General features: G+C 44.2%; 1 protein-coding gene across 1 annotated transcript in view; it reads left to right on the forward strand.

Moving 5' to 3' along the window:
- The window catches only part of chl1b (cell adhesion molecule L1-like b), a 71,876-nt gene extending 57,737 nt beyond the window's left edge, over positions 1–14,139 (forward strand). The window contains exons 23-26 of the mRNA XM_084543631.1: positions 232–411; positions 6,995–7,126; positions 8,131–8,203; positions 10,749–14,139. Of these exons, the coding sequence (XP_084399757.1) occupies positions 232–411; positions 6,995–7,126; positions 8,131–8,203; positions 10,749–10,953 (590 nt within the window). The 3' untranslated portion in view covers positions 10,954–14,139. The remainder of the gene's footprint in view (positions 1–231; positions 412–6,994; positions 7,127–8,130; positions 8,204–10,748) is intronic.
- The last annotated feature ends 872 nt before the right edge of the window (positions 14,140–15,011 follow it).

The raw sequence follows: 15,011 nt of genomic DNA on the forward strand, positions 1-15,011 counted from the left end.
TTATCCCCATCGTTCCAGCTGTAATTACAAACCAATTAGAGGAAACGTGGTAGGTTTCCTTTTTGTGCTGGTGCAGTGGCATTAGGAAAAGAAAATAGGCTCTCATTATAGTGAATGCTCTGGATTTGTGAACCGTAAAGCCACATGTTGACCCTTATAATAATCTTGCTGCGGGGTACGATTTAAAAGCATTAACTTTTCTTTTTGCTTCATATATATTTTTATTTGCAGTTAATGACACGGAGGAAGTGGGACCCCCGCAGACGGTCGACATCAGCAACCCGGACACCACCAAGTGGATCCTGCGAGACCTGGAGCCTGTGAGCAAGTACAAGCTGTACCTGCGCTCCTGCACCACGGTGGGCTGCGGGCCCGTCGTCACCGAGGAGTGCACCACCGCGCTGGAAACAAGTGAGTGGTGGGAAGCCCGGAGAGCCGCTTGGCTTGGGTCCTGACAGGTTTGTGGGTGGGTGAGCGAAACGGCAAGAACACAGGAGCTCTGAGGAGCAGAGCCCAGTTGAGGCTAAGCACCGAATTCATGCAGTGTGATAAATGCCCGGGCAGCCGAGCTTTTCATATCTCCATGTAAGTAATTTTTGTGGATAAACAATTTCACATGGCTGTAGTGGAGGTTTTCATTTGTCACTGTCATGAGAGAGCAAGTGCTTATTGATTGGAAGGAGAGCGTGAGCTATGAAACGATCAGCTAAGAAAGAAAATTGCTTTGAGCAGGAGGGAAACCAAAGGTTTTGATACTGAACTGTATAATCATGAACGAGCTGGTGGGTAAGTAATCACGTCGAGCCGGCTGGTAGCGCGTAATCTTTTCCTGTCAATTACGTATCATTTGTGGAGCACCGCGCTCCGTACTTCAGCTGCCGCGCTTCCGTGATTGCGGGCGTGAGCGACTGGACGGGAAATGAAACGGGGAAGCTGTACGTGGATTCACCTGAGGTCCACTGAATGGACTGGAGCAACAGATACTGCAACCATGGTTGTTCAAATGCAACCCACGAAGATATTTTAGTGTGCCGTCATGTAAGCTCAGAATGCTCCACTTAATGTTGAAGACACTGCAGGTGCTGAATGTTTACTGAAATAATCCTTACAATCAGAGAAAGAAACTTAATTGGCTGTTAGGGGTTGTTTACTTGCATTCTGGAAAGAAAAATAAAATTATTACGGGGAAAATGACTCATTTTATGTACTAAACTACAGTTTTGTAGAGGTGAAAGCTGTTTGCGGTAACCACACCATGTGCGTCTATGTCAGTGTTGCTTCTCTTAATGGCCTCTTCTCTGTCTGCCTCCTCATATGCCAAAACGTGCAGCGCTTTCAGAACGAGCTCTGTAAATGCTGTGTGTATTAGAAATGTGTGTGAGAGTGTGCGTCTTGCTTAGCCACGAATGCTTGTCCCCTCTGTCTTTTCATTTGTAATTTTTATTTTTTTTCCTGCAGCTTCCACTTTGGCCTCCGCTACTGGGCTCAGTATGTAGATCTGTGTTTCTGCTCTGACTTATAGGCGGTTTATGCTTCTGCGCTGCTTTGATGGCGTAGCTATGGCGACAGCGCAGACCTGAACGGCGACACCAAGCCTGACGTGCACCTGCCTAGAAATTAAACTATGCGTCACGGCGACGCAGATCGCAACAGCTGTGATTGGTCTGCTTGGTTAAGCTTGTTATATACTCTGCAAGAAGCAAGAAATTTGTTCTCGCTTCTTGCGCTGCGAGAACAAGAACATCGGATCACGCCGTTCATTCAGCATGCATCCACACACAGTATGACGATCTCTAACCAGGAGAGAATATAGCATCCGGGTGGTCACAGAGTTACCGCTAGCATTTCCGCATTAACCATGCCCACTTACAATTTGTGACCAATCACAGAATAGTTGCCGGACACCACACGAGAAAAAAGTTCTGTCCGGTTCAAGTGTCGAGAACAAACTGCAAGAACACAATGACGTCGATTTGTTCTCGTAGCCCGAGGAGCGAGAAGTTTGTTCTCGCTCCTCGGGGAGTATGTAACAGCTTTTAGTATTTCCGACTGCTTCTCCATCTCCACATTGTTTCGGATCAGTAATGATGGAACACATCGAAGAAAGGTTAACTGAGGAGGTTTGGAGTAACAAACATTTGTACGACTTGTCTTCGGCGGAATTTTGGCAAAAGTTTCAGTCACCATTGTCGAAAGTGAAGCAGGAAGTGGAAACAAAAATTAACCCGACTGGCAAATAAGACACAGCGCCGACTAGTGTTTGGGTGGTGGTGTTACAGAGTGAGGCAGACTGACGAGCGCACAAGTCGAAATGGCACCGGTGTAGGCTACATGCGTAGGTTACGTACGTAGGTTACGTACGTAGGTTACGTCGTCCAGTCCCGCGGAGGCATAAACCGCTCTTTAGATATACACTCCTCTAAGACTGCTTATATTAACACATTATTTTTGTAATTATATAGCTCTGAATTAGTTTCTGTCGGTATGACATGCACGACAGTCCCGATAGTTTTAGATAGAGATTGCATGCTTTAGTTGAAGAGACGTAGACAGGTACGGGTGTTGTAGGCTTGAGTAAATCGCCAGGGTCTGAATCTCAAACTGCTGAAATATTTTATTTGTCTGGCAGATAATTCCTCAGCCCCAAACACTCAAGCCTTTTGCACATAATTGACCTTGTCTGCTGTGTGCCCTTGCCATCAGCAGAGAGCACTCCGATGCCTCATTTCATTAGAAAAATGTCAACCCTCTTCTTAGATAAAGTTTGTGGCTTCCTCTCTAATCGCAATGGTAATGAGTAACCTGATTATAAATTCTTATTAATCTTGGCTCATTAGTGATTGTAAACGAATATTGACTTTTACCCTAGCAACAGCGGCGGCAACATGTCTAACTCAAGCCGAGGTAATAAATTATCCTTTAAGAGCCCGACCCACGGAGACACATCCGACCTTTTTCTTTTTTACTGATGTACACAAAGAAAATTTAAAATTAAAAACACGTCACCTTGTGTGTACTCGAATGTAAAAGTGTAGTTTTTGAATTGTAGATCGCGTAGTGACTAATTTTAGTTTAGCTGAAAATAGCATGTGTGCTAACAGTAGAACGTAGCCCCCCCCCCCCCGGAGCTCTCATCCCTAATTAATAACCACCAGATCTGTCTTTCTTTTCAGGCGAGTCAGCTTCCCCCTCACTTCCAAGCACTCCAAAGCCCCCAGTGACCAAACCCACTCGTTCCACCATAGGTAGAGCTGCAGCGCATTCTGACACAACAATCACCAAAAACCCCACAAAGAGAAGCCAAAGCTGTGAAATGAATACGGAATAATATGCACCCAAACAAATGTTTCCTCTGACGTGATGTGAAATACACCTTCAGGTTTCTATTCTTTGCTGGAACAAAGAGCCGGGATGTGAGGCGGCGGCAGCAGCTGTATTTCGCTGTGAGCTGGGTTTAATTTCTCTGCTGCACCACAGGGAAATCTAGGATACTAGATCTATTTCCCGATCCGACAGCGTGGAGTGAAGTCACTCCAACAGGACAAATATGTCTAATTGTTAGTGATTGATTTATTGGGACCAGGTCTCCCTCGTACGCGGCAGTGTATTGACCCAGCATTCACCTGACATTTCCATGTAATCTTCTGCTGGATAAACAGTAGCACGGCTGTGGGACAAGAAGTTCGGGGGCAGTGTGAGAAAATAGCGAGGAAGAACGCCCTCCTGGGCCGATGCCTGGGAGGCGTGTGCTCAAACCGGGAGAGTGATATTTACAAGACACTGAGATAAGTGGATAAGTGGAGGCTGTTGAGATCCTCTGTCTCAGAATATTTCCTGGTCTCTCCTTATATTAAAAATAAAAAAAAGGGCCTCTTGACTTTGAAGGGGCGTCTTCCTGGGCATCGCTCCCTGCTGGGTGAACAGCTGCTTCCCACGGCACATAACGGCAAACTGAGGAGCACAGTGACAACGCACAGCAACCTGCCTTGGGATATTTTTAGTTGGGGGAGAGTCTATGTCAGTGGAAGTCATCGCGCACCTCCAATGACTGGAATTACCATAGTCGCAGACTAATCCATCAACATTAGCCGGAGCGTGTCATTTGCAGGGGAGGGGACGGACGGCGCAGACGCAGGTGTCCTTGTGAACTGAATTATCACCTGAGCAAATAATGCACCTGAGCTGGAGACACAGCAGAAGATTTGCATGTTTGCCGTGGTGAAATGAAGTGGCTGGTGCTTTGTTGACTAGCTCAGACAGCTGCTGTCAGGGCACACGCTTTCCATACTAATGACGCACATCAATCACAACATTAGCAGATTAGTAGGCTCCAACTAAAATAAAGTTTAGACCATGTAATCACCGCCTTGGTTAGGACACTAACTGTGTGTGCTGTTTTGTTGAATTAAATTATACACTTAGTGTTTCATTTAGAGCTGAAGCAACACTTAGTTGCATTTAGACAGACAGGGATATTTCTGACCACTGATTAACCGTTTATCTTGAAGAAAATACCAAACGGCTTCTCAGATGTGAAGATTTCTTGCTTTTACGTGTCAGATTATATTTGGGTTTTAATTAGTTGGGCAGAAGAAAGTTGCTGCTGCTGCTGCTGCTGCACGTAACTTATTGTCAGAGTTGTATAAAGTACTTGAAAAAAATAACTAAGTAGAAGTACAAATACCATAACTGAAAATGACTTTGGTAAAAGTAAAAGTCACCCACAAGAAAATCACTTGAGTAAAAGTCTTAAAGTAGCTCACATTAAATGTACTTAAGTATCAAAAGTATCTTGTGAAAAAATATACTCAAGTATCATAAGTACAAGTAAAGTACAAAGTATTTTTATATTACGCATAAAAAGAAGCAAAACAACCAAAAATGGTTCTCCCCTTGTTCTCTTTATTTCACTTTCAGGTGAATGAAATAGATGTGGTATGATAGAACAAAAACAAAAAAACACTTGTAGAAAGAGTGAATCAAGTGTCTCGTGTCTGCCTGAGAACAAAATAAAGCATCTGTCTGCCTAAGAACACAAAAAAGTGCCTCCTATCTCCTCGTCATGGGTGACTGTCGTCTTCTACCGAAGGAGATGCTGTCAGTGTGGTAACGTCTTCCGTGAGAGTACCGTGCGTTGTTCCTCTCGTCCTCTCGGACGCGCCCATTCCAGATAATCCTTCGATGATTAATTACATTTCTATTTTAATTTGTAACGAGTAACGAGGTGGCAAACGTCACAGTAACAGAGTAGTATATTTTTTAACTTTTAAATGTAGTAGAGTAAAAGTAAAAGTCCTGATTAAAAAAAAACTCAAGTAAAGTACAGATCCTCAAAAAAACTACCTAAGTAGTGTAACGAAGTACATCTACTTCGTTACTATACACCTCTGCTTATTGTCAATTATTCAATGTCTCGTGCACGTGGGGACGTGCACGAGACGTTTAGATAATCACATAAGAGACAGAAATGGTAAAATTAACGAATGAAATTAGAGCAAATAACATAATCTGAGGGCGGCACAGTGGCGTGGCGGTCAGCACTGATGCCTCCGGGTTCGAATCCAGCCCGACTATGTGGAGTTTGCATGTTCTCCCTGTGTCTGCGTGGGTTCTCTCCAGGTTCTCCAGCTTCCTCCCACCGTCCAAAGACATGCTGGTTAAGTTCATTGGTGATTCTAAATTGGTCGTAGGTGTGAGTGTGAATGGTTGTCTGTCTCTCTCTGTTAGTCCTGAGATAGACTGGAGACCTGTACAGGGTGGACCCCGTCTCTCGCCTAATGACAGCTGGGATAGGCTCCAGCCCCCAATGACAACCGGTTGCAGAAAGCGCATGAATGAATGAATGAATGGACATAATCTGAATGAAAGGATTGCAAATATGTTACATATGGGTGTCCATCACCCAAAGGTCTTTGGTGCTAAATCTCCCTTAAGGTCCTAGTAGATGTGTACTCAGCTTCGCAGGCCTCACCTGTGGTTCCATTCCCACATCCACATTACTCTTTCACTGCTGTTGCCAGAGAATAGAATGCGCCATCAGATAATGACAACACTCCTAAACACTCAACGACAGCTTTCATCTGCTTTGTCCTCTACTAATCCTCCTTTGCCATTTCTCTCCTTGTCCCCTCGTCTCGTCTCGTCTCCATCAGTCCCGGCCCTGTTGAACGTTAGCTCAGCAGTTAGCGACAGCTTTGCAAATATCAGCTGGATATCTGGAGGAGCCCACGCAGAGTTTTTTATTGCCTATATGAACAACCGTAAGCTCTTTTGACCTTTTTTTCATTTTTTCCCCCAGTTAATAGAATAGAGTAGCTGGTGAATCATCTACCATGTCTAATCGTGCGTGTGTGTGTGTGTGTACATCTTTTCATCACATTTCTACATTAGATAAAATCTAGATGTGTGTTTTCATGACACGTTCCTCACCGCCCCTCTGCACAGGTGAGGGTCACTGGAAGATATCAGAGGCCTTAAACACCTCTAGGACTTTCCACGTCATTGAGGGGCTTGAGCCTGAGACCGAGTACACTGTGCGGCTAATTCCTAACAGCGGGGTTGATCATTCTAGTATATTTGAAGATGTTATCACGACCGGGTCTACAGGTGAGGAGGGAAACCAGAGTGACTCAAACTATAACAAAGAGAAAAGGAAAAAATAGTGGAACTAATTGAGCTCCCTTTGAAAAGACTGCAGTTGCACCCGGCGCGTCCTTGAGCAGTGACTCATGCGGCGGCGGCGGTGGCGGTGGCGTGTGGCCCTTCGCCGTGTCACTGCGATTTAATTTAGCTCGCTAAGAGGAATTACATTTGTACAGCGTTCCTTACTTGATTAATTAGACAAGGGGGATTAGCTGTTTAATATTAATACTGGACCAGCGCCTGCCACCTTCTGCCTTCGCATCAGATAGGCTTTGTCGATGTAAACATTCAATCAAGTGTCCCGATGAAAAGGCCAAGGCGAGTCAAAGTCACCGGCTATTGTTCTCCCCAGGTCTGGCCAGCGTCCACGGAGGGATATCCACCCAGGGCTGGTTTATCGGCCTGATGTGCGCCATCGCTCTCCTCACGCTCACTGTGTTGATCGCCTGCTTTGTCAACAGAAATAAAGGAGGGAAATATTCCGGTAGGCGCTCACCTACACACACACACACACACACACACACACACACACATCGCCATGCCTGAATAATAATTGGTGCTTGGAGCATCATTATAATTCCATTTCGCTGTTTGTTGCTATGAAAGAAATAATCAATCACCCAAGAAGCCTTTACAGGAATATGAAAGCTGATCTGGTGTTGTTGTTGTTGTTGTTTTTGTTTTTTTTTCATCCCAGGCCGCAAAATCATTTTAATGCAAATTTATACATAAAATAGACTGCTGTATTGATAGGAAAATTAGCATTCCACCGTACGTCCAGCACTTGAATTTTGCATTATTTAGACGCGCAGCTTTTTCCAGCGAACTATCCAAACAAAAGCGCGGCCCGCAGCGAGACAAATGCAAATGCTGCGCGTGAGGTGGCTGCGCAGGGAGCGGCGGCGGAGGCTCTGTGGCATCTCAATGTTGTTCCTCCTGGTGGAGGGCGCCAGAGGCCTTATCGGCTTTATCGTTCACAGCTAAATGGCCGTCAGGTCGTCGTGTGGGCAGCGAACGCTTCGCTCGTCAGCAGAGGGGGAAGGCACAGCCCTGTCCTTTGTTTCCTCATTAAGTTCTCATTATCACCCGTTGCTCCGACAACCTTTTCTTTCATTTCCCCCCCGTGCCGTGCGTTTAGTTTTCCCGTTCCACTACATACACATAAGACTATAGATTTGGTTTTATGCAAGTCTTAACATTTTTATCATCACTTTAAAAAGAACATTTAGGAGCAAGTACGAGACGAGGCGTCATTTTAACATAAGGTTGGGTTTATGTTCCGAAAAATGTTACACAAATGCCCCCCTTTTTTTGCAATCATTTCTAAGACTTGCATTTATCTTTCAATCTCAGAGTAAGTTCGGGAAATCAAGCAGACACTGTTAGCGTGTTCAGACAGCTTTTAGCAGTCAGGGGACAAAGTGATCTTCACTGGCAGACGTCTCTTGAGGAAATCGCTCATATCTCCCCTCTCTATTTTGTGAGCAGTAAAGGAAAAAGAAGACCTTCACCCAGACGTGGAGTCCCAGGGCATGAATGACGACACATTTTGTGAATACAGGTAAGCATGTCACCCTCGGAGCACTATTTCACCACCCCACTGCAATTCAGCAGCTATTAACTTCTCTTCTGCCAGCGGACTTCCCCCCCCCCCCCACATCTCGTCCTCTCAGTAATTCTCTTTGCATTTCTCCTCACGCGGGAAAAGGCAACCCAGCGTGCACGAGGTTCACACGGCTTCTTCTTCTTCTTCTTCTGCTGATATTTGACGAACTAAGTAACAGGAAAGTATGTGATAAACGGCAGTAGCAAGCTGTTTATGCATCGGTGTGGTCACAGTAGTCGAGTCTATAGTGTGGTGTGATCTTAGACTGTGTTGGTGTGTCGAAAAAGACAGGAGCATCGTGAAAGGCTGTGCCATTGACATGTTGCCATTTCCTCGCGCGGACGGAGCTAAACGCAGGCTGCCCGGCACACAGCGGGCTGCTAAAACCAATCAGTGTAATTGGAAGGAGCTCATCTCCAGGACAGTAATATCTGGGCCCCCCATTTCATTAATCCTTTAGCGGTCCAATTCATAACCGTCCGCCGCAGTATGAGCCCCGGTGTAATTGTCCAATCAGCGGGATCTGCACAGCACAACAAATGTGGATGTGATGAAGTCAAAAGTGGCTCAGCGTGAGAGCATTTACGCTTTGTCATGTTCACTTCAGGAGCCAGTTGCCCCGGCTTTGTTTACGTCCCTAACTTTTTACAAACTACCACCAAGTTTAAACTGTGTCCTGGTCCAGATAAAACACGAATCCCGAACTCATGAACTTCAAGTGGGTGAATGGTATATTAGCAAGAAAGAAATCATTGTGTTGTGTCGGATGGTTGAGTTAGGACCCAAACACAAAGCGGGAGGTAGGAGGAGGAAACAAGAGAGCTTTGATGAAACTTGACAAAACGAGGAAGTGACAGGTGGTAAGAAAAGTAGATAAAGTAGTAGAAGTAGAAAGAACTGCAGGACAGGCAGGGTTTTCAAAAACAAGTGAAATCCAAAAGCTTAAGCTAGATAAAGGACTCAGAAACACTAGGACACATCAACAGAGGTAACATCACAGACACCTTAATAAAGGACACGGAGGAAAGGCAGGACTATATATACACCCACACACACACGGGCAGATGGACGAGACACAGGTGAAACTACTGAGGGGGGATCACACAAGGAGAAACCAATCATTTAATCAGAGGGAAGACACAAACAGGAAGCAGGAAGCAGGGCACGAAACGCCAAAGAAGAAGCTCCTTTGAAACACAAGGAAAACCAAACAGGGTCACAACATATTCACTCAATGACTCAATAAAAGCATGAGAAAGTGTCTGGATGGGGAGTTTGAAGCCAGCAGCTAGTTTAGTGCACAATGTGGAGATGGGCAGAACCAGGAACTATCGCTCAGCTGGATTCGGTGCTAGTTGCCACAAGACTCCAGGATTCATTATGGGCAATAATTGATTCTGGCTTATGACCATAATTTTTATTTTGTTTGACACTGGAAATTGACAAGCTGGCTGCTTACCACTTGTTCCTGTTTTTGCGCTGAGCATCACTAACGCATTGTAGCTTCAAACCTTCTGTACAGACAAGAATGACGTGCGAATCAGAAAGCATGTTCCCCATTCACAATTTGTGCATGAACTGCACACATAAAGCTCCTAACCAAACTTGTTTACTAGTTTATTCACTGCTACCAACTTCACAGCCTAAGGGCCTGTTCAAGCCTTGCTTTAAGATCTGATCTCGGGGCCATCCATGCACACATGCGACCCAGACCACCTCCAAATGTGGTCAGAGATCGGATCTCTCAAATGTGATCTCAATGGGTCCTGGGGGGCGTTCGTACCTGTCTTTTACGTGATCGGATCGACCAAATCGGATCTTAGTGAACAGGCCTTCAGTTAGCATGTGTTCTGTTCTTTTGTTAGTTGCAATTCCTCAAATGCCCACCGCTTAAGCAAGCTAACGTCAGCTTTGACACTTGATCCTCTTAGCTAAACATCCAAAAACCAAAATGTTGCAATCTCTTCATAAGTTGTAAATGGTGCAGCCTGTTTAAATTCAGTGATGTGCGTATCGCCACTTATTAAACACTAGGCTAAATGTGTATTTATTTAACAGCTAACTGGTGCAACTGGCCCCTGAATGACTGGCAGCTCATGTCAAAAACTACAAAGTTCAGCCTATGTAATAGTCTCTGTGTTAGAATGCATCAGAGAGCCACAGCCTGTGCAGCAGCATCAGCATCAGCATCAGCATCAGCACCGGTTTAATGTGCCTCTCTGTGCCTCATTTGTCATCCAGTTGTGACTTTGTCAGATGCATTGATGCATGCACATTCCAACTATTAATTTAGTCTCAACGTGTGCATCTGTGAGATTATTTCCCATTGGTCAGTCAGAGGTAAAAAAAAAAAGAAAAAAAGCTAATGTCAGTCACAGAAGCTCACTGCAGAGGCGAGGATAGCTCGAGACCGCACCCCCCCCCGTCCTCCCCAATAAGCCACAGAGTGAAGCCATGGGTAAAATTAGGTGATTCTAAATCCACTGTGCCTCTCTCGCAGTGACAATGATGAGAAGCCACTGAAGGGCAGCCAACAGTCTCTGAGCAGGGAGATCAAAGCGGGGGACAGTGGGGACAGCCTCGTGGACTACGGCGACGAGGACGTTCAGTTCAACGAGGACGGCTCCTTCATCGGCGAGTACGCGGGGCGAAAAGAGAAGAGGGCGTCCGCCGAGATCAAAGCCACCATTCAGACCCCGGCGTGAGGAGCGGAGCCGCCATCCGTCCCACCCCACCACCACCACCACCACCACCCGGAAGCCGTTTTCATTAAGCAAATGAAAGAGGGAACAGACATTATCCATACGGAGCACAGGTTTTGTGTCAAACGTAATGCGTCATTGCCAACTGCACACTGCCATTCTCATTTTATAAAGCTCTGTTTTGTCAAGTTGCAACAGAATGAGCATTACTAAATACTGTGTATATATAGTGTATATTGTATGTGCGGAGTGTCTTGTTTTTATAATTATTATTACACACAAATTTAGAGGACTTGGATTTTCTTTCTTTCTTTCTTTTTTTTATTTCTATCACTTTTATGTGTATACTGTTTGTGCCCCCCACCCCTTTCCCATCGCGCATCACTGTATGGAGCTCTGCCTCTGATGTCACCTTATAGCAGGCCACAGATATGTGGGGATATCAAGTTGACGTTTTTTTAATCGGGGAATATATTACTGACCTTTTATATTCGAAAGGGATTCATTAAATATGATGTAAGATGTGTATAAAGGTTTGCTTATTAACTTATTTTTTTTTTCTCCAGTGGTTTTATACCTGACAGAATAACTAATTCACATATCGTCGAATATCATAAACTTTGAATCCTGAGTCTTAAGTCTCCCATTGACGAGAGGAGAAAATATTATTTCCCAATTATGCCTTCAGTCTAGCTTCAGTCTGCATTTGCAGCCCAATACACGTCAAAGAAACTTTCAAAAATGGAATTTTCCATCAAAATCTTTAAACTGCCAGTACTTGCTGTCTTTTCATAATTCAGAAAAGGAAGGTTTTAGTTGTGAATTACCTATATAGGCTTTAAATAATAGTTTGATATGTCTCTTAGAGGCTATGCTAAATATGAAGCCATACGCAATAGCCAGTTAGCTTAGCTTGGCATAAATAATGGGGAAACAGCTAATTTAGCCCAAAGGTAAAAGGAAAAACAAGCTAATAATTTAAGCGTAAGTACATTTTATTTATAAATCCCCAACTACAAAATTGCCTCAAGGTGTTTTAAAGAACCTAGATGCGTGTGCTTCAGAGATTCTGGTAGAAGGGTTTCAGTAAACTCGCGTTTTCCCTCCATTTTCAGCTTAGCTAACCAGCTAACTAGCTGCTAGCTCGGGCTTCATATTTAGCACATGCATGTTTCTCAAAATGATAAACTATTCCTTTAACTATAGTAAGTCATTTCCTCCTTTCCAAAATGCTGAAGGGCTCGCACAGAGACACACTTAAACAAAATGGTCGAAATCAAGCCATGATATTCTGTATTTTTATATGAGTCAGGTTCCAAAACGCTGGATCCTACATTTCCCACAATGCCTCTTTTAAGTCCACGCCGACTTATCCCAGAGATTTACAGGGTAATTTTCTCAGACTTGACAAAGACTGGGTTACTGCAATGGATTTATGAACTGTTTTTTTTTTTTTGTAATCAGATGACTCTATCTGGTGGCATGGTATTTGACCCCCGCTGATTCAGTGTGCTGTAGTGTTACATAAAGTGTTACATCAGTCTTAACAAGCCTTACTTCCGACATACTGCCATTCAAAACAGTCGTTATATTTCTGCATTAACGTTAGCCTCATGATCAGAAAAAAAAAAATAATTGCAATGTTTTGTAAATTCAGCCATTGCATGTTACGAATGTTAATTGGTTTTATGGATGTCATTAAATTGCTTTACTTTCCTAAATCCTGGTAATGGTCGGTCTGTCTGCTCACTGCTGTCAAGGAAAAGGAGAGTATTAATGTCCCTCATACCCCTACTACAGTTTATATGTGCCCGTAGATGATTACACGGCTGAATGAGTCTCTGACTTTACCTCCGGTCAACGGTAAAACACGAGCCTGAGAGAAAGCAGCACTACCTGGTGGTACGTCAGCACTCACTCTGAATAAAGTAGAAGATGTTTGACAATTTGCAGTATGGCTTGAACAAATGTCGCACAGGGGTCGAGCCTCTCCCTGAGTCGAGCGTCTTGTTTGATTACTTTGGCTGCAGGAGAGAATCACCAAGAATCAAAGTAGTGGGCTCAGACAGGCAGTGGATCAGGGAGTGAGAGCTGTAATCATGTCTGATGGTTGATAGCAGGGGGTGGAAAGTGTCATTGTGAGGGTTCTCACTGCGTGGGTCACATCTGCCTCAAATGCTCTCTCGTCGCTCAGCCAGGTTCGCCTCATCCGCAGCACTAAGAGGCTTCGGGGTTTTTTTTTTTAATACACATACGACCTTCAGGTGTTGATAATGGAGCACCTGGTATTCGTGCTGAAGGTCCTCGGTGCTCTCTGGCAACAATACTAACAGGTGGATGGGATTCTACACATGCAATCAGTGTAGGGGAAGCTGCTTACAGAGGTTTATTTGTGTACCATAACAATTACTGCTCTCTGGAGAGAAACTAAATTATGTCACAGCTTCAGGAAAACAGCTGGGATGCATGAACCCTCAGAGAAATTTTTTGCAAAATAACAGAGAATTGGAGGATTTGTTCAAACTTCTTGTAGCACTCACATGCCCACATGCACCAGTACATTAAATTAGTTACTGGTTGCCCTAATAACTCTTCCTATAAGGGCTCTGAAGTTAAACCTTCTTAGCAGAGCATGAGTGACCTGGAAGCCAGCACAAACCTTCCCCCACCCACAACATTTTTTGTGTGGGGACGTTGGTCTGGTCATTGGGAACTGAGCATGCCCCAGCAAAGATCTGCCAATCAAATTAGGTGGGCTTTAGAGACAGAAGAGAAGAGGTCTGGTCTGGTGTAGGTGGGTGCTACATGTCTAAGTAACATCCACACCAATGAATGCCAGGTCCAAACGTTTCCCAGCAGAACACTGAACTGTCACAAGATGGTCAATGTTATTTACTTCTCCTGTCGGTGGTCATAATGTTGTGGTTGATCTGCACATTTTTTCTCTGTACCAGCTGAAACACGCCACTTAATGAAATCTGAATGGCATGTTACCAGACAAAATTGAGTCTGACTACACCTGGCTACAGCTTGAGGTACAAATAGGGAGCAAAATCCATAATGTATTCACCTGAAGCTGCTGGTTTGAGTTGCTGCCTTGCATTGGACAAGTGTCCAATAAGTCAGTTAACATTCATACCCTGCTAAAAAGCTGCAGGAGACATTCTCTGCTTGGACAAATGAAAGCTTGTACTATTAGAGTCCCCACTTTTAATTGATTGCTTGGACTAGGCACAGAGTATGTTTTGATTTCTACTGAAAGAAAAGTCGATTCTGTAATGTAATAAAAATTACCTTGGCTTTCCATTGAATGCTTCCATACTTTTATTGAAATATAGCTCCAGTAGACTCACATATGATTTTTCTTTTTCTGCAAGTAGCTTGATGGTGTGCACATTAGCTATGTGACAAAATGAGAACACATGTTGGACATGGGGAAAGCCTATGGAAACTGACACTAGCACCAGTTGCCAGCTGACTTACAGTTTGCTATATTTGCACAGCTGGATAACATCTGTTACGATGTCTGGTGCAGTAGGCCACACTGGCTGCTTGGTGTCTGTCCAGCCTTACGCGACGAAAGTCAGGATTACAAAATCAGTACGTACTAGTCAATCTAATAACAAAGACGAAAACATCTTTAAGCATTCCCATATTCTGACCCATGCATGTCATATTAAGGATATGGTCATCATTCACACTTGAGGCTGGATAATGTTGCAAGAATTAAAATGACATTGACTGGGCCTACCTTCATGTGATATCCCGTCTGTGAAGTTGACAAAAATAATGTTTCAAAAGCCTATTCAGCATTCACCCTCCACAGGCCTGCTGTTAAAAGGTGGCAGTTATGTTCTGGTACTTTGTTCCTTTTTCTTTTGTATGAAATCTTAAATCGGCTGTGTAGTAACCGATGTCAATCCAAAGTGACCAGTCACAGCTCCCTGTGTAGCAACAAAGTGTCTACAGGACGCTTTTCTGACAGAATGTTCAACCATGAATTTTCCGTCTGTTCTCAGCATCCACAGCTTTAACTTTCTGGGGTTTTTTTCCTCCTTTCA

This window comes from Chelon labrosus (genome assembly GCF_963514085.1).
Source record: "Chelon labrosus genome assembly, chromosome: 4".
In the NCBI taxonomy this organism is placed as follows: Eukaryota; Metazoa; Chordata; class Actinopteri; order Mugiliformes; family Mugilidae; genus Chelon; species Chelon labrosus.